Source organism: Suncus etruscus, chromosome 11 (genome assembly GCF_024139225.1).
Source record: "Suncus etruscus isolate mSunEtr1 chromosome 11, mSunEtr1.pri.cur, whole genome shotgun sequence".
NCBI classification, from domain to species: Eukaryota; Metazoa; Chordata; class Mammalia; order Eulipotyphla; family Soricidae; genus Suncus; species Suncus etruscus.
In genome coordinates, this window is record NC_064858.1 from 82,160,237 (window position 1) to 82,179,556 (window position 19,320).

The 19,320-nt window shown below is 32.0% G+C and overlaps 1 protein-coding gene across 1 annotated transcript; it reads left to right on the top strand.

Moving 5' to 3' along the window:
• Positions 1 to 15,714: 15,714 nt before the first annotated feature.
• Positions 15,715 to 16,641, top strand: LOC126022600 (olfactory receptor 6C74-like). The gene has a single exon (XM_049783568.1). The coding sequence runs from the start codon at positions 15,715 to 15,717 to the stop codon at positions 16,639 to 16,641; it is 927 nt and encodes a 308-aa protein (XP_049639525.1).
• Positions 16,642 to 19,320: the final 2,679 nt, after the last annotated feature.

The window sequence follows — 19,320 nt, forward strand, 5'->3', positions numbered from 1 at the left end:
ACCACCTGAAGGGTTCAACCTATATCTCTGCATGCCATCAGTCTAGGAGTTGGGGGTAAATGATGTCATGAAGGGGCTGGACAAAAAATTGTGCCTTTTCTGTACAAAATGATTGGATAATTCAAACTGCATAAACCTATGAAATACTTTGACCTGTATGCTCATTATCATGCTCATTATCATATGAATTCTCTTAAATGTTTGTAAATTTGGATTCTCAGGGTCTCACTGCAGACTGAATTTCCAGCTTGTGGTGACACCCCAAGATCCTGGAAAGGGAATAAACCTACGTGTGATTGCATCCTCCAAGGTTTGTGTCTCCTCAATTGAGTGGTGGGAATTCCTCGGACCTAAGCATCCCCGATCTGGCCTCCCTGGGCTTGGCATCTCCAACCCCGGATCCCAACCTGGTTCCAGGCCAGTTTTGGTCAGATTTAACATTTGGGGGCTCTTCCAAGCCAGTTTTGGTCAGCTTTAACACCAATCATTTTAAAGATCATCAGAAAGCTGGAACCTCCCTAAATCCTTTCTCTATATAACCTTCCTCATGACCTTGGCCAAAGCTCATCGCCTACAGCAGATGGCCCTGACAGCCAGTGTGGGAGCCTTTTGGCAGAAGGATTTAAGTATTAAACTTTATTCCAGTTGAGGGTCTCATCCTTCAATTCTGATTCTAGCAAAACTATTTTGCAAGAAGAATTAAAAAAACTTAATTATTTGTTTACTCCTGTGTCACTCCATAACCTAAGAGTAATCTCAAGATTTTTTCTAAGGAACATTTCATGAGAAGACTCGCTGAGAAGTTTTTCCTTCAGTGTGGATGGCTGACAATATTTCTATTAATGGAACAGACATTTCATATGCTTTATAACAAACATTTAATTGATCAAAAGATAATTCTTTCTTCTGCTGTATTTAGTATGTACTTGAACCTTTGACTTCCTAACATAAGGATTTTTACAGGCAAATATAGCCTTGTTCAAATTTCTCTTTAACTGGAAAACTCAGCACCAAGAAAAACAATAGCTTTCCCCTCTGTCTTTAAAATGCCCTTGCAGTTTCTTTTTTTGGGACATCTCTAAAGGACCTTGAGTACTTTGTAACAGTTTTTACCCAAGAAATAACATTGAAAAAGTTTGGCCAGATTGTAGTTCTGGGGTGTTGAACTTTTACCAGGAAAAGAATTGCATCCTTTTTGACATAGTCCGTCTCCTTCTATTTGCCCTTAAACAATAAAGCCTCTCTCCCCTTATAAGTAGGAAGTAAGACAAAAAAATTCAGCTCCTTGCTAATCCCCTAACTTACATGAGACTACCTGGACAGAAACTGCTTTGAGATGTTAAAAATAACTTCCTTTTTTTTTTTAACTCAGGACTCAATATATTCATTAGGTCTGCATACCAACCTATTCAGATGAATTGTTTTGTAAATCAAATAATGTATATTGATAATGTATCTGTTTACCAGAATATATATGTGCTTTACAAATGTGAACATTCTTTTAATATCTATACCTGGCAATATACCCCATATATACCCCTGGTTCTGACATTAAAGTTTAGAACATGCTGTTGTCCAACAAACATTGTTTAGTCTCCATCTTTTGTCGTTCATGTAACCCACTGTCCTTGAGGGACTCACAACCAGACCAAAGCTAGTTACAGCACTCCTAGGTCTGTGTTCATGGATCACTTCTGGTGGGAGGGCATAACGGATGGTTGAAGATCAAAATTGGATCAGTGTTGTGTATGGCCCATGCCTAACTCATGGTACTATCTCTTTGTGCCAGAATTAAGGGAGCTTTAAAAGACAAAAGTTCACACTCATAAAATATCATAAAAAATTGATAGCAATGAATTTCTTTAACTCAATATCATAATTTCGATGACTGAACTCACCAATCAAATGACAGAATAAATCAGAAATCCAAACCTGTTTACTTCATACAAGAGACAGATGTGAGCAGTCATGTTAAGTATAGGTATAAAGTCAAAAGTTGGTCAATTATCTTAGAGACAATTGCTTTAAAAAGCTGGAGCAGCCATACTTCCATCAGACAAAATCTGCATCAAATTTAAAAAGTTTACAAGGAACAGTGATGGTCTTTAGATCTAAAAATAAAAGGATTTGAACCTCAATAAGAAATTTTACACCTATATTAAAGATGCCCAAATCATGAGCAATTTATTTAACCAATATAAAGCTTAAAAATCTTAGCTAATGGGCCGGGCGGTGGCGCTGGAGGTAAGGTGCCTGCCTTACCTGCGCTAGCCTAGGAGACGGACCGCGGTTCGATCCCCCGGCGTCCCATATGGTCCCCCAAGCCAGGAGCGACTTCTGAGCGCATAGCCAGGAGTAACCCCTGAGCGTTACCGGGTGTGGCCCAAAAACCAAAAAAAAAAAAAAAAAAAAAAAAATCTTAGCTAATTTAGCAGAACAACCTTATTACCAATATATCTGGGCATCCCGGAAAAAGTTTTAATTTACCCATAAGCAATTTTAAATGATATTAAAGCTACATTAGCAAACTCCATACTTAAATTAATTTCACAAGTGTTTTTTATTTTATTAGTTGATATTTACATGTTTTATTATCTAAATTTTTATTTTATTCTAAGAAATTGAAATGACTAAAACCAGAAGTTTCTTGATATAAGAAGAAAATAGAATAATAAGAAGAAACTATTGAAAATGTTAGCTTAACTAGTTCAAAGAATGACAGGACTAATTTTGGTAATAAATCTATTTGCTTCAAACATTAGGTATTAAGTTTGAATTCCCTTATCCATGTTTACTACAAAAGCAAGAGTTATACAACAGATCTAAATATGCCTTCAATGTCTAAAGCCAAATACATTTTTATTGACTTTATCATTAGATGGAAGCACTGAATTTACAGTCTTATGCAGATATAGAACATAGAATATAGAATATAATTCTATCACTGCCTTGAAAGCAAATTAATATATTTGTATCTTCTCACAGAAACATAATTTATTTCAGTAGAGGTTTGCAATAATCTTAAACATAAAGATCAATGCACACTTATATTATCCAAAGAAAAATAATCAGATTATTTTCCAGAATTGATTCATATAATTCAATTTCTAGTTAAAAAATAAATTAAGAAAATGACTTTTGCATTTTACTTTAAATATCATATATTTTGATGGTTTATTTTCAAAAGAAAAAAAGGGATTGTGAATAATGCACTAGTTCTTTCAATCTAAAAATTATTCAATCAAATGAATGAGTTAAAATGTAGAAGATACAGTGTAGAAAACATTTTTCTCCCCCCTTCCTCAGAAAATATATTTATTTGAGAAAAAGGGCTCTAGATTAAATTAGATTCTTCAATTGGTGTTGAAGAATATACCTTAAAAGAGGCCAAAGTCCACTAAAATTTAAAAACCTAGCATGAACTAGTTCTCCAAGTGTATATGTGTATAGTGCTGAAACTATCAAGTATCTCTCATGTGTCCAGGTAAGCAAAGCATATGGTAGCTGAAAAGAAAACCCAAGTATTTTGACTTTTATATTAAAAATGAGGTTTATAGAGTCAGTAATAATAAAGATAGATAAAGGAATTTTGAGACACTATCAGTAAGCTATGTTGGTAGCAAATTAGTATAAATCAGAGGTTTTGTAAAATTAATTCAAGTCAGTACTTGGGTATACTGTAGAACCTGGACCCCATTTCAGGTTTCTACATATTAGGAAAAAATAAAATTACACTTCCTCTGGCTTCATGATTTGATGATCATGATATATGTCACTTATGAGAAACCATGTAGCCATTATTTGCATGAAACTTTAGCCCTGCCCAAATCATTCAACTTAAGCCTAAAGCCTAACCCTTTATGTTTGTTCTTCCTTTATAAGGGATGTCTAAACCAAAGACAACTCACATTTCTTCATATATTTATGTACCTAATGAATGATAAGCAAAATACATGAAACAACTAATGAAAGACACTGAAGACAATACATCAATTGAGGCATTTGACACTTCTCTGTCAATTCTTGATAGACCCATGAGCAAAGATCAGTAGGGAATACTAACTTTACAGGAAAAATGGAAAATAGGATTTTAGTATTTATATAGCTTTTTATCCCACATAACTTAACCATATTATTCTCTGGTGCACATGGAATATTCTCCAAGATATATCAACATCTGGATCATAGAAAATACCTCCTCTAAGACAAGAAAATAGAAATCAACCTAAGTGTCTTCTCAGATAATAAAATAACAGTGTGAATCAAAAAGAGAAATGGGGAAATTGCTCAAAACCTTAAAAATTAAACAGCTCATTACTTTAATAACCAGTGGATCAGAAGAGAAGCAAAATAAAAAATAAAATCATTCCTGGAAATAAGCCAAAATTAAAACTAGCCTACCAAAACTTATAGGATACAACAAAAGTAATACCCAGAGGAAAATAAATAGCTTTGCCAGCATTTGTCAGAAATAAAGAAAGGGAACACATAAATAACTTGACAAAGAATTTAAGAAATTGGATGATAATCCAAAAAAGAAACCCAAAGGAGGCAAGAAGGAAATAACAGAACTCAGATAGAAATTAGTTAAATAGGGGCCCGGAGAGATAGCACAGTGGTGTTTGCCTTGCAAGCAGCCAATCCAGGACCTAAGGTGGTTGGTTCAAATCCTGGTGTCCCATATGGTCCCCCATGCCTGCCAGGAGCTATTTCTGAGCAGACAGCCAGGAGTAACCCCTGAGCATCACCGGGTGTGGCCCAAAAACAAAAAAGAAAGAAAGAAAGGAAGGAAGGAAGGAAGGAAGGAAGGAAGGAAGGAAGGAAGGAAGGAAGGAAGGAAGGAAGGAAGGAAGGAAGGAAGGAAGGAAGGAAGGAAGGAAGGAAGGAAGGAAGGAAGGAAGGAAGGAGGAACGAAGGAAGGAAGGAAGGAAGAAAGAAAGAAAAAGAAAGAAAGAAAGAAAAAGAAAAAGAAAGAAAGAAAGAAAGAAAGAAAAAGAAAGAAGAAAGAAAGAAATTAGTTAAATAGAATAGAAAAATAACAAATTACCAGTGAAAACTAAACCTATTTTCCCTAAATCTATTTTTTAAATAATAAATAAGACACATAAACCAGTACCAAGGATAACAAAGAAAGAGAGAGAGTGAACATTATATACTGAAAATGATACACAGAAATTCAAAAGACCATCAGAGATTAGCTGTGAAACCTTATGTCACAAAACTAAAGAGAAATTATTGGATTTTAAATAATAAATAAGACACATAAACCAGTACCAAGGATAACAAAGAAAGAGAGAGAGTGAACATTATATACTGAAAATGATACACAGAAATTCAAAAGACCATCAGAGATTAGCTGTGAAACCTTATGTCACAAAACTAAAGAGAAATTAATGGATAAATTCTTAGATTCATTAACTTTTTAGTAACTAATTAAGAAGATATGGAACAAGTAAAAATATTTATTGATTTTTGAACATATTAAAATGGTAATCTAAAGCCTACAAAATATCAAAAAGTGCATTTTTAAATGGCTTCATTTGTTATTTTTTTCAAAGTTTAAAATGACTTACACAGATATCTGTCATCTTGGGAGGACTTGAGTTAAGTACTCGCCCTGTTAAAGTCAAAACCATTGCTTCCATTACCCAAAATCACCTCATCACTTCACATGATTGCCTTTGGGTACACTTATCTGACCAAATTTAAAGTTATAGCCAGGGCTTTTTGGAATGAGCATAGGTACCCTATCAAAGTCCTTCCTTTTTCCAGGATATCTGGCAACTGTTAACTTCCCTCAAACTATTCTCAAACCTCTCTGGAAACAAATTTAACTTAGTTAACTATGTAATTAATTTTCTTTAAATAATGTAAAAAAGACTTGCTTGCTGCAAAGTCTTTTCATGGTCTTACAGGAAACTGAAGAAACAAAAAGCTACCAAAGTTTCTCAGAAGCAAACAACTTTTGAAAAGTAAAAGGAGACAGAGGTACATGAAAAAAAATTACAGACCAATATTCTTGAAGGACATAGATGCAAAGATTGTCAACAGATACTAGCAAATAGAACCTAAAAATTCATCAAAATGATAACATACAATGATAAAGAGGCATTTATTTCAGATACAAGGATGGTTCAAATACACAAGTCAATCAATAGAATGTCACTTAAATAAAGGAAAAATGAAAAATCATATTATCATGTTAATGTTGCCTAGAAAGTACATGGGAAGATCCTGTATCCACTCATAATAAAATCTCATCGAGTTGGAATTGAAGAACTTTTTCTGAATTTATAACAAGCCCATAGAAAACATTATACAAAATAGGAAATATTTAAAAGCCTTAATTTTAAGATAAAATAAAAGCCAAGATTCCCACTGACCATTTCAGTTTAATATAACACTTGATATAATTGCCATAGCAATTAGTCAAGAAAACAATATTAAGCTCATTCATATAGGAAATCTAGAGATCAAACTCTCAATATTTGTGGATGACATGTTACGATATTTAAGAAATCCTTAATATTTTCCAAAAGTCTTGTATCTACAAGACTTGTTGAGTAAAATGACATCATCCAAATTTAATAAACAAAAGTTCATGACTTTTCAATATGCCAACAGTGAAGGTGAAGAGGAGAAAATTTTAAGAAAATGTCTTTTTCATTGTGCCTCAGTAAATAAAGTAATAGCTGTACTCAGGCTCCTTGCACAACTTTATGAACATATAACAGCTCAGGAACTCATAGACTCAAAACCACTTTATTCCATTTATTTTAAATACACTTGTTACAAAATTGTTTGTGATTAAGTCTCAGTCTTACAATGTACACTACCCTAACAGTGTATATTTCTTGCCACCAATGTCCTTAGTTTCCTTCCCAGACTTTTCTTGTCTGTCCCTAGGACAGGTACTCTATTTTTATCTTGCTGTTCTTTCTTTTTTTGTACCTGTAGACACTGTAGTTTGAACTATTATTAATGATGGAGAACTGAGTATATCACTTTATCATTTTCAGGAACAGTTCTTGTCCAAAATGATAAATTTTAACTATCATTCTTTTTTCTCTCTCTCTCTCTTTTTTTTTTTTTTGGTTTTGGGGCTACACCCAGCGGCACTCGGGGGTTACTCCTGGATATCTGCTAAGAAATAGCTCCTGGCAGGCACAGGGGACCATATGGGATGCTGGGATTCGAACCAACCACCTTAGGTCCTGGGTCAGCTGCTTGCAAGGCAAATGCCGCTGTGCTATCTCTTCGGCCCCTCAACTATCATTCTTATAGTGAGCATTTCTCTACTCTAGCTTCACTCCTCCACTACTTGAGGCAAATGTCCTACTAGGGACACATAGCCAGAAATAGTTGCTGAGTGTCACCAGGTGTGGCCAAAAACCAAAAATAAATATATAAATAAATAAAACAAAATAAAAAAAAAACAATAAAATAGTGCACAAACTACACAAGTACCTAGAAATCAACTTGACAGGTGAGAGAATTATACCATGAAAACGTCAAAACACTGGGAAGAAAAAGAAGAAAACCTAAAATAATGAAAAATCATACAATGTCAATGGAAAGGAAGAGTCAAGGTTATCTAAATGCCTATAACACTTAAACTACTATATATATATGTATATATGTATATATATTTATGTAATCCCTATTCAAATTCAGACAACATTCTTTAAGACTTATAACAATAAATTATAAAGTTTTTTTTGGATCATAAAAGACCATGGATAGTTAAAATCATATTGAAAAACAAAAACTGTGAGGCATCTCATTAGCTAAATTGAAGTTGTACAAGAAAGCCAATGTAATCAAAACAACATGGTATTCAAACAAAGGACAGACCTTCAGAATAAAATATCCGTGACAACTCACCAAGTATATGGTCCATGTGACAAAGAAACAGAGAACATAAAATGAAATCATAACAGTTTCTTTAACAAATGGTGTTGGGAATTATAAAACCATATTTAAAAAAATTAACATTGAATCTATGCCTCACATCTCACACAAATATCACCTCAAAGTGAATAAAGACCTTGTGGTCATACCTGACTGAATCTATAAAGTACATTGTTGAAAACTGAGGCAGAATACTCTAAGACTTCGACCTCAAAGGGGTTTTCAGTGGTATGATGCTAATGGAAAGGCTATTGAATCAAATCTGAATAAATGGATTACATCAAAATAAAATGTTTCTGTATGACAAGAAAATAAAGGCAAAAACTAAAAGACATATAGGTTTTTTTTTATTCTCCTAAAACTAAATGGAAGAAAATAATTGCACTCAAATGGTCATATAAAAGGTTAATTTCTAACATATTCGAATTATTCACAAAGGGTAAACCCCATAAAATCTAAAATCACCATTAAAAATGGAGAGGAAATTGAACAGAGAGCTCTCTAAGAAAGACCCACAGATGGCCAACAGGCACATGAAAAAAATGCTCATCATCAATTATCATTAAGGAAATCTAAATTAAAAGAGAAAAGAGATATTATCTTACACCAGTCAGGATGGCACATATCAAAATTATTGGAAACAATTTGTATTGTTAGGGATGTGGTGAGAAAGGCACTTTCATCCACTGCCTGGTCCAACTCTTATGGAAAACAGTATAGAGGATTCACAGTAAATTAATAATCAGTCTACAATATAATGCAGCAGTTCCATTTTTGGATATCTATCATCAGGACAGATCCAAATGGATGTACGCACACCATGACACATTTCAGTACTCAGTAAAATAGCTAAGAGTTATATTCAATTTAGGTGTCCAAAACCAGATGAATGGGTCAGGTAGATGTGGTACACATATACAATGGAATACTACATAGCTCTAAGGGACGATGCAATCATGCAATTTTCTGCAACATGGATGGATCTAGAATATATTATATTAAATGAATTAAGCCAAACAAAAAAGGATAAATACAGAATTATATCACTATATGTGGTATTTAAAAAATTGCATGATGAAATGCAGTGGTTTAAATGGGAGTAGTCTCCAACACTATTGGCACTAAAGTAATCTGGGGGAAGAAAAGAAATTCAGTGGAGTAGAAACACATATATGAAATAATGAGGGCCAGGAGCCAAGTAATTTCAGGCACATTGGTGATGTTAAAATGGCAGAACTAATAGCCGCAACTAACAACAATGAAATCAAAGACCCAGATATTAACTATCAAAAGTTAAAATGGGACTTTTATGCTGGCAGGCAGGGTACAGGATAAGGGCATGGTAACATTGGTGGAGAGGGAGTTAACAGTGGTGTTGGGATTGGCCCTGAAGCAGTTTATGTTTGAAACCCAACTATGAACCTTTTAAGTCAAAATGTTTTCAATAAAACACAAAAATAAATAAAAATAAAAGAGATCCTATTACTAAATTATTGCAAAAATAAGAAAGTGGTCTATTACTTTGGCTATACAAAAGGTGGCTACTAATACATCTACATTTCTGGTTATTTTTCTAACTATGCAGAATTTAGAAAGCTAAGAAAGTTGCCTACTAGTATTTGGGTTGTCTGAGGCTGTATACTCTCAAAGGAAAATAATTTTAGGGTCCACCTTCATGGAAATAGAATATATAAATTGAAATGTCTTCACATGAATGTACTAGCATCTGCAGGGGTTGGTTGGGATGTCAATTAAGGATGACTTTCAATCGTACTGCTGGGAAAGGGGAGCTGCACAGATGGCATGGGGAGTCTGGATCATTGCGATTCAACTACCAGATTTTCTGTTATCTTGTCTCTCAATGACATTTTTTATAAACACATATTTGTTTAGTTACTACTTGAGGTAAGAGATATTCCAGGCTAAAATCACAAAGAAAGAATTATACTTCGGTGTCTGTTCTGCTGCAATTTAGAATTTTGTACATGGAACACAAAATATAAAAGAGAGAAGATATGGCATGTTAAAAAATATTCATCGTGTGCAAGAACGAATGGTGGAGATAATATATATAAAGAGATAAAAGTCCCAACATGTATGGTTCCCTCTCAAAATGCCTTTTATTTTATTGCCATTGATATTTAATGAGACATGGACTTAGAGGCAAATAATAAGTGCTGTTAGAGTTTCCAAAGATTTTGAGATTTTGAAAGAAAATCAGTGGTATCTATTTCACAGCAAAACTTTAAATAAAAGAGATTAAAAGAATTTGAAATTAGAATAGTGAGGAGCTTCTTAGGTCTCTCATAATTCCATTAGACTTGTAATTTTGTTTAGTGTTTATGTTTAATTTATCAAAACAGGACATAATCTGAACTAAATTTTAGAGAAAATAATTTTATTTCCTTCATATAAAATATTTTATTAAAATATTTACTATAAAAAGAAAGCCCTGTATATGTAGAATCCCACTACAATAATATTATAAGAATAAGGAAGGCTCGCATGCAGTTGATTAGGGCACTTTTTTGTGGTCAATTTGAGTTCAATCCCTAGCACCACATATGGTCCCTGAAACTTGCTAGAAGTTTTTCTTGAGCACAAAGTCAAAAATAAGTCCTAAATACGACCAAAAAATCAGTCTAAAGAAAGAAAGAAATAAAAAGTGGAAGGAAATGGTATATTGGGTTTAGAATAATGGTAAGCACAGCTGTCACACAGCTTTTCATAAAAGATGCTCTCTGGATTTTATATTGCCAAGGTTTTGTTTTTGCATGCTTACATCTGTATTAGTTTGTATTTAGCTGTATAATATAAAATGATATTTATGAAATTCATCTCTAGGTCTACCAATAATGATATATTTTGTCCACATGTTTCATTTGTCATGCTTCCTTCCATGATTTTTGCTAATAAATAGCAAAATAGCATATATTTTGCTAATATAGGTTAAAGACGAAAGATCCTTTATAACTTGTAACTCTTTATGAATGTATGGATCACAACCTCCAAAAAACAAGCCAGTAAAAATATTATCCAGCTGTGTTACATATATGTAATTTGGGAGGGGCTTATATAGACTTTTTCTGGCTACCTCCTCAGGGTTCACTCCTGGCTGTGTTCATCAGACTACATGATGCAAGAGATATAACCTGGGCCTTCAGCAAGTAAAACATGTATGTCACTTGTGAGCTACGGGGCAAAATAGACAAAGATTATCAGATGTATTGGAATTAAAGACAATAGTTGGATATTAAGGGTTAAGATATATAAAAGACAAAGATAGGATGGGCAGGTTTATGGGATCTATCAACCCAGAATGTAGGCACCTGAGGAAGAAGCTTTATGTAAGGATATTGTAAATGCTTTATCTCTCTACTACAGAACATCCTCCCTTTGAGAATAAGGATGTTTACACTTAGAAGTGTAAAAGAACCTAGATAGATTAATATAATTAGGAATTGGACCAATGAAAGATGTTCTTTTTTAATAATTATTGATTTTAGCCAATAAATATTGTATATGGAAGATAGGCAAGGGTTTCTATCAGGCTGTGAGCTCTCTAACCTCATGCTCTTTTATTTCTGTTTCTTAATCCTTACAGTATCACTACTTCAGATCTTCACATCAGTGCTCTTACGATCCAGGGTTGGTCCTTTAACAAATAATTATCCCTAAGAAGACAATGATTGAAAATAAACTGCAATGAACCAACAACTTGGTTTCTTCATCTGACAGTTGCTTTCATTTGTATATTTACTTGTCAAAAATGACCAAAATATATAAATGTGATTATAGTCTTTTCTTGATATTAAAGTTTAGCAAATTTTTTAATATTTGATATGCTTCACTGACTTACATAATTTATCTGCAGTAGGATGACTTTGCAATAAAATGGAGAACGGTAAGTGATCTTAAATGTAATTTCGTGTAGAATCAAACAAATTTTACAAAATTTTTATTTGAACACATAGAAACAGATGTGAGCATATTTGCTTGTTTCTCTTGAGAAGCTAATTTTCTTTAGTTATTAAAGTTATTATATACCTTGAATTCTCATATTGTAAACCTGATAACATCTCTAAATATTATGTGAAAGTCTTTGATTTTTGAACTTTAAACTCAGTAGGTACTACAATCTAAGTTAATTATAAATAAATATTCCTGTTTTGGTCTTGAGGTATAGTAAGATAACATATAATCATGAAGTGATTTCAAATAGCATGCCTTAAACATGAAGTTTTATTAAACAATGAAATTTCAATTAATATTATAAAATTAAAAACACTCATAAAAGTTAATTTAGCAATTATATAAAGCACTACTTGAACAAAGACTAATTACTATTTATTTAATTTTTAGGAATTTCACCTGAAAGTACTAGGAAACATGCTGTGTGATGAATGAGATTTAAGGATTTCATCATGAAAAGCTGCTACAACTTAAAGCATTTCTCCAACACTCAGCTTTTCATTTTTAAAGACTTAGTGGAGTTTGATAGCAGTTAGTAGTGGTAGCAAAATTGTGTTGTTTCTTTTATGGTAAGTGTGATGTTGTGATAAATATTTTGAGTAAATATAAAATTATATTCAATTCAGAAATTTCAGCACTTATAATTGTACTTAAGATATATTAGTTAATAAAGCAATGTTACTCATAAATGATATAAAAATCAAAGGTTTACATTTATTAGTATACAACTGTTTCAATGATATAGTCATATTTTCAGGCTTCATTTTATAGATTAAATCATTTTTTCACTTTTCAATTTTCATATTTTTAGCAAAGTGCATTCCAGTCTCCAGAGAAATATTTCCTTTTTAAAAACAACTTTTTAAGAAATTAATTCTCTTGAGAGAGTGGTAAAATAATAAAATAGTTTGCAATCCTTTTAATATTAAAATTGCAAATTAAACTATATGGCTTCTCATATTTTGAGGACCAAAATATGTCAAAGTAAAGATCAAATATTGACTTGTATTTACATCACCTTTTCAAACTTCAAAAATGTATTCGTATATATATATATATATATATATATATATATATATATATATATATGGTTTCTAGCTAAATATAATAAATTGTTAAACATAGTTTTAAAATGAGAAATAAAACTCGGTAAGTTTATTATTATGATGAAAACTTGAATCTTTAAATATGAGGATATCTTACTAAAATAATGTAATTTTGGTGATAATCAAAGTAAAAGTAGGAGGCAGGCAACCTACAAATCATTCTTTATGTATATTCATGTCAAAAATCAGAAATTAATTTTATGGTAATGTAGTTAAGCTTTGAAAAATGTTATTATTTTTTAAAATATGAATTTAGTCGATTCTAATGCTTAATGCAGAACTAAAATGACTTATATATGTGCTGATTTAGTATGGCATCATTTAAGACCTCTTCTTTAGAAAGAATATTAGTTTTTTCAGTTATATTGAAAAAAGCCATATGCTTATTAAGAAAATTAAGATCTTTCTGTAATGAAAACTGAGTAGATATCTTTCAAAATATGAACAAAATTTCAGAAATGTTCTTTATGAAAAAAAAGTGCTGTTTTTCTTGATAATTCTGTGCAATTGCCAATGATATTTTTATATATAATTATTATGAATACTTTGAGTTATCATTGGAACTATGTATATGTCCTAAACTAGAGAACCATTTTAATTTATTAAGGTTATACTAAATTTAAGAGAATACATATATTTAATAAAAATTTTTATCTCATTTTAATTTACAGAAAATCTATCTCTGATTCTATGAATCACTGAAACATTGTAAAAACCCTTGGGATTTTAGACAAAGTTGGAAACAAAAGCTATTTAGTCACTTGAAAAAAGTTTTACTATAGAATTAGGAAGAAAAATAGTGTTATTAAGTTGTTTGTAATTATTCTTAATTTATGTAAATTTCTACCTTAATTTTTATTCTCGAAAATATTTATAAGAATTTATTTTCTCTTTATGTATTTTGAAAATGTATATACCTCATCATTATTTATCTTATGCTCTTCTCTTCATAAGTAGAGAAAAGAAACTGACAAAAATGAGTAAAAAACTTTCAGAAAAATAAAGAAAAGCGAGTGAAACCTTTTACCTGATTTAAGTTCTGAAGGTTTCATAATTTTGGTAAAACTATTATTTACATTCTATACTTATGAAATGTGAATGATGATATGAAATTTATTTTAAACTTAAAAAGCTAATAGTAGATTTCTTACAAAATCTAAAATCAATCATGAAGGGTAAACTAGAGGAAGCAATGTTCACCAAAGGTGGATTTATTCCCAGCATCATTAAACAACTCATTAACTTACCTTTAAAAAAAGTTGTTCTAAAGGTTTCTTTATCTTTTTTTGGGGGGGGGGCGCACACCCGGGGTGACGCTCAGGGGTACTCCAGGCTATGCACTCAGAAATCGATCCTGTTTAGGGGACCATATTGGACGGTGGGGATCAAACTGTGGTCGGTTCTAGGCTAGTAAGGGAAAAGCAGACACCTAACAACTTGAGCCAACTCTCCTGCCCCTCTAAAGGTTTCTTGATGTTATATCTATAAGATCATTTTTCAAGGAGACAGTTCAGCTATTTGGTTTTTGTTCCTTAAAATCATACTAAGTGAAATAGAGAATGAAAGATGATTTCTGGATGTTCTTTGCAATGTGTAGAATATATTTTCTGATGCAATGGAACTAGCAAAAGAACATAAATTATAAAGCAAAATGAGTCAAGGCTAGACAATTACCATAGTAATTAAACAGATAAAGCTTGATTAAGAGAAAAAGTGTAGCAATGTTCTTGGTGACAGGGTGACACTATATCTTTGTGATTTAAATCCTTATTACATATAGAAGCATGATGCTAATCACCTGAGATTCTATAATATTATAGACAAATGATAAATGCAAAATAATAAAATAAATATATGTAATATAGACATACAAATAAATATAGATAATATATTAATATGACATATTAGTTAGGATCTTATATAGTAACTTAATATGGCATATTAAATTAGCATTATACTAATCACCTGATACTCTATAAATTCATAAACAAATTATAAATGCAAAATAATGAATTAAATAAACAAAATATGTGCATTTAAATAAACATAAATATATATTAAATACATTAATTAAATATAAACAATAAATACAAACAAATATATTAAATTACATATAATAAACGAACAAATTCAAAAGGCAAAAAGGGCCACTAGAGAGTATAAATAAATGAAACAGGGGATAAGGTGTAGCTCTATTTTTCTTAAGTATTTCCAAGGTGGCCATGGTAGTCCACAACATAGACTAACAAGAACCACATACCCGAATCAAACACAAAAACGTAAGGCCTGCTTAGTGCTAAAGGGTAAACAACTGAAGAAAACTTTATAAAATTTGCTGTAAATTAAATAAATAGAGTAAATTATAAATACAAAGTTAAAATGTTAGGATTTTTTATTTTTGCCCTCATTTATGTAACAATATATTTTTAGAAATATAAATCTATCTCTCTCTATATCTATATAAATATATATATATACTTTAAAAATAACTGATTTTAAAAGAAGAGGAAAGAAAAATTGGCATAACATTTTTATTCATGAAAATGAGTAAAATTGGTATGAATGTTTAAGGCTGTTATTTTTACTAGCAAAATATTGATAGTTTCTTGGCATAGGTAGCCTTTGTGCTCATGAAGGAATTTAAAATAAAATTGTCACATAGCCTATTTCCTTTTGATTTTTAGGTATATCTATTATTATTTCTTCTTTTAAATAGTAGCCAACTATGAGAAACCACACAACCGTGACCACATTTATTCTTCTTGGACTGACAAATGATCCACAATTACAGGTGGTAATTTTTGTTCTTCTTCTCTTCACATACATGACAAGTGTTGCTGGAAACCTAACTATCATCACACTCACCCTACTGGATTCACACCTAAAGACACCAATGTATTTTTTTCTTCGAAATTTCTCAGTTTTAGAAATCACATTTACAACTGTCTGCATCCCCAGATTTCTTGTCAGTATGGTAACTGGTAACAGGACCATTTCTTATAACAGTTGTATAGCACAGTTGTTTTTTACTATTCTCTTGGGTGCAACTGAATTTTTTCTTTTAGCTGCCATGTCCTATGACCGCTATGTAGCCATCTGTAAACCCCTTCATTACATGACCATAATGAATACCAGAGTCTGCAACATGTTGATTTTTGCTTCCTTGTTATCTGGTTTCCTAATAATATTTCCACCACTCACTTTAGCTCTCAAGCTTGATTACTGTGGCAATGAGATGGACCATTTCTTCTGTGATGCTTCCCCTCTGTTACAGCTCTCTTGCACAGACACAACAACAATAGAACTAATGGCACTTTTATCAGCTATTCTGACACTACTGGTTACACTGGTGTTAGTGGTACTCTCCTACACAAAGATCATTAAAACCATTCTAAAGATTCCTTCTTCTCAACAGAGGAAGAAAGCCTTTTCTACATGTTCTTCTCACATGGTGGTTGTGTCTATTTCTTATGGCAGCTGCATCTTCATGTATGTAAAACCCTCTGCCAAGGAAAGGGTGTCTTTAAATAAAGGGATAGCTCTGTTAATTACTTCTGTGGCTCCTATGATGAATCCCTTCATTTATACATTGAGAAATAAACAAGTAAAAGATGCTTTTAAGAATGTAATAAAAAAGATGAATATTTTGTAAATAAAATGAGCCTCATAAATGACAATGTTGACTCATAAGTAAAATGAAAGAATGGTAGACTGACAATTTTTCTACTAGAATATTATTTTGTTTACATATTTCTCTGACCTGTGTAATCAGCAACATCTAAACACTACTTTATTTCTTTTTCATGCTGAGCATATATTTTAAATGTCTTTATGTTCAAATGATATTTCCTTTCATTGTATACTTTTCAAACATTTTCATAGACATTTAAAGATCTACTTATTGTAGCTATATTTATTTTTCTCATGGAATTCAGATATACAGTTTGCCATAGGTTTTATGTAAGTTTTAGTGTATTACCTAGATCTGATTCAGCTTGTTATTGGTATGGTTAGAATTTGGATTATACTTTATTTGGTATCCAATAAAACTCAAGTGAAAGAAAATATAGGTATGATATATATTAATTTCAATTATTTTTTAATATTTTGCTCTTTTTGTACCACATCCATTGTTACTCAGATGTTACTCCTAGCTCTGTGCCTAGAGATCTTTTCTGGTTTGAAGTTTGAGTTACGTATGGGGTGCTGGAGATTGAACCCAGGTCAGTCACTTGCAAAGACAACACCTGATCTGCTGCACCACCACTCTTGCCTAATGATATTATTTAATTTTAGTGGAATTGAACATAACTCAGTCTATAATTTCAGCTATGCATCTAGTTACATCAACAGCTGTATCACATATAATTCACCACTAAGTTCCTTATTTTATATTTACTATATAATCAATGCCTTTTCTCTCAAGAGGACTAGTTTTCCTTTACCATTTATTTCTGATAACTGTTAATTTGGTCATATAACTTAAAATTTTAGATTTAGACTGGAGATAGTAGATCAGATATGATGCTTAACTTGTATATACTCCAACTAAGTTCAGGCCATACCAGGAGCTTATGATCCATAATTATAGAATCTGGTGTAAGTCCTAGTCACTGCTTAAAGTATTCCATATATCTGCATTTATTTTTTCTCTATGTAACATATATGTGACTTGCAGTTTCTTTCTTGTTTTTTTTTCTTCAGTTTTTAGGGGTGATTATTTTGCTCTTATGGGTTATTACTACCTCTACAAACAGAAATTACTCCTGTCAGTCTCTTGAGGCCTGCTTGTGCCAAAGCCAGATGCAAGACAAATGCCATACTTGTTGAGCTAATGCTCTGGCCTTATAATGTCATATTTATTTTTACATTTCATCATCATATGTTGTTACAGAAGCTTCTAGTTATGATGTATTTTAGAAAATATTTGAAAATTTTAGACCAGTTAAAACTTTATTGTTCTTAAACATTTAGGTAGTCATTTGGCCAATAAAAATAAATTGTCTTTTATCAATATCCTTATAATTGCCAAGTTTTCAAGTGCATATTATTCCATCTTCAAAACTCTGTATATTAGGTTCATTCATGGGTGTATACCTAAGACATATAGTACTGAAAACTAATAACAGAACCTTTCATAGATGACATAGTATAGATCTTGAACATTCAAGTGTCTTTTATCCTAATTGTCAAAATAATATAATAAGGGTCGGAGAGACAGCATGGACATAGGTGTTTGCCTTGCATGCAGAAGGACGGTGTTTTGAATCCTGTCATCCCATATGGTCCCCCGAACCTTCCAGGAGTGATTTCTGAGCTCAGAGCCTGGAGGAACCCCTGAGCGTTGTGGGATGTGACCCCAAAACAAAAACAATGTAATAATTATGACTATCAGTCAAGAGACAAACTAATACATTTATGGAGTATTTTATTAAGTTTAAGGAATAGCATAATAAAATAAAGGTTTTATTAGATCTTCTGGTGTCTTATTTTTTAAAATAAGAATATTGAGCACAAATTATAAGATATAATGATGATCATTTGCAATGAAACATTTACATTTTGGGGTTGGTGAGGTGGCACAGAAGTAGGGCATTTGCCTTGCACATGGCTGGTCTATAGACGAACAACTATTCGATCCTTTGGCGTCTCATATGGTCCCTAAGCCAAGCACGATTTCTGAGTGCATAGCCAGGAGTAACCCCTGAGACCACTCGGTGTCATCCCCCTCCAAAAAAATTACATTTTATCTTAAATTTGATTTTATATCAGTGTGATCACAAAATTTCATTCTACCAGGGGTCTCAAACTCGTGGCTCGCAGGCTGCAAATGGCCTTCTGTACAACATTTTGTGGCCCTGCCCTAGAGGAATCTTTTTTTGTTTTGTTTTAGTTGTTTGGGTCACACACCCCCAATGTTCAAGGCTTACTACTGACTTTGCACTCAAGGATCACCCCAACTTTGCCTCTTGCGGCCCCCAGGTAAATTGAGTTTGAGACCCCTGAACTGTTTTGACTATTATAACAAAACTTATAATAAAGTTGGAAAAGTTTGTAGAAAAGTTTGATGTCAGAGATTTTGTCACTTCCATTCGCATTCTTTTTCTTCAGGACTGATTTGGTTATTAAGCATTTTTTGTGCTTCTTTGCCAAATATTATCAAGTATTGTCTTATTTAATTAAAAATTGCCATAGTTATTTTGATGAGAATTATATTGAATCTGTATAATTGTTAGTATATCTGGCCATTTTAAACATGTAGATTCTTAAAATTTAAGAATATAAAGCAAATTTCCATTTTTCTCGTTTTACGGACATCTTATAATTAAAT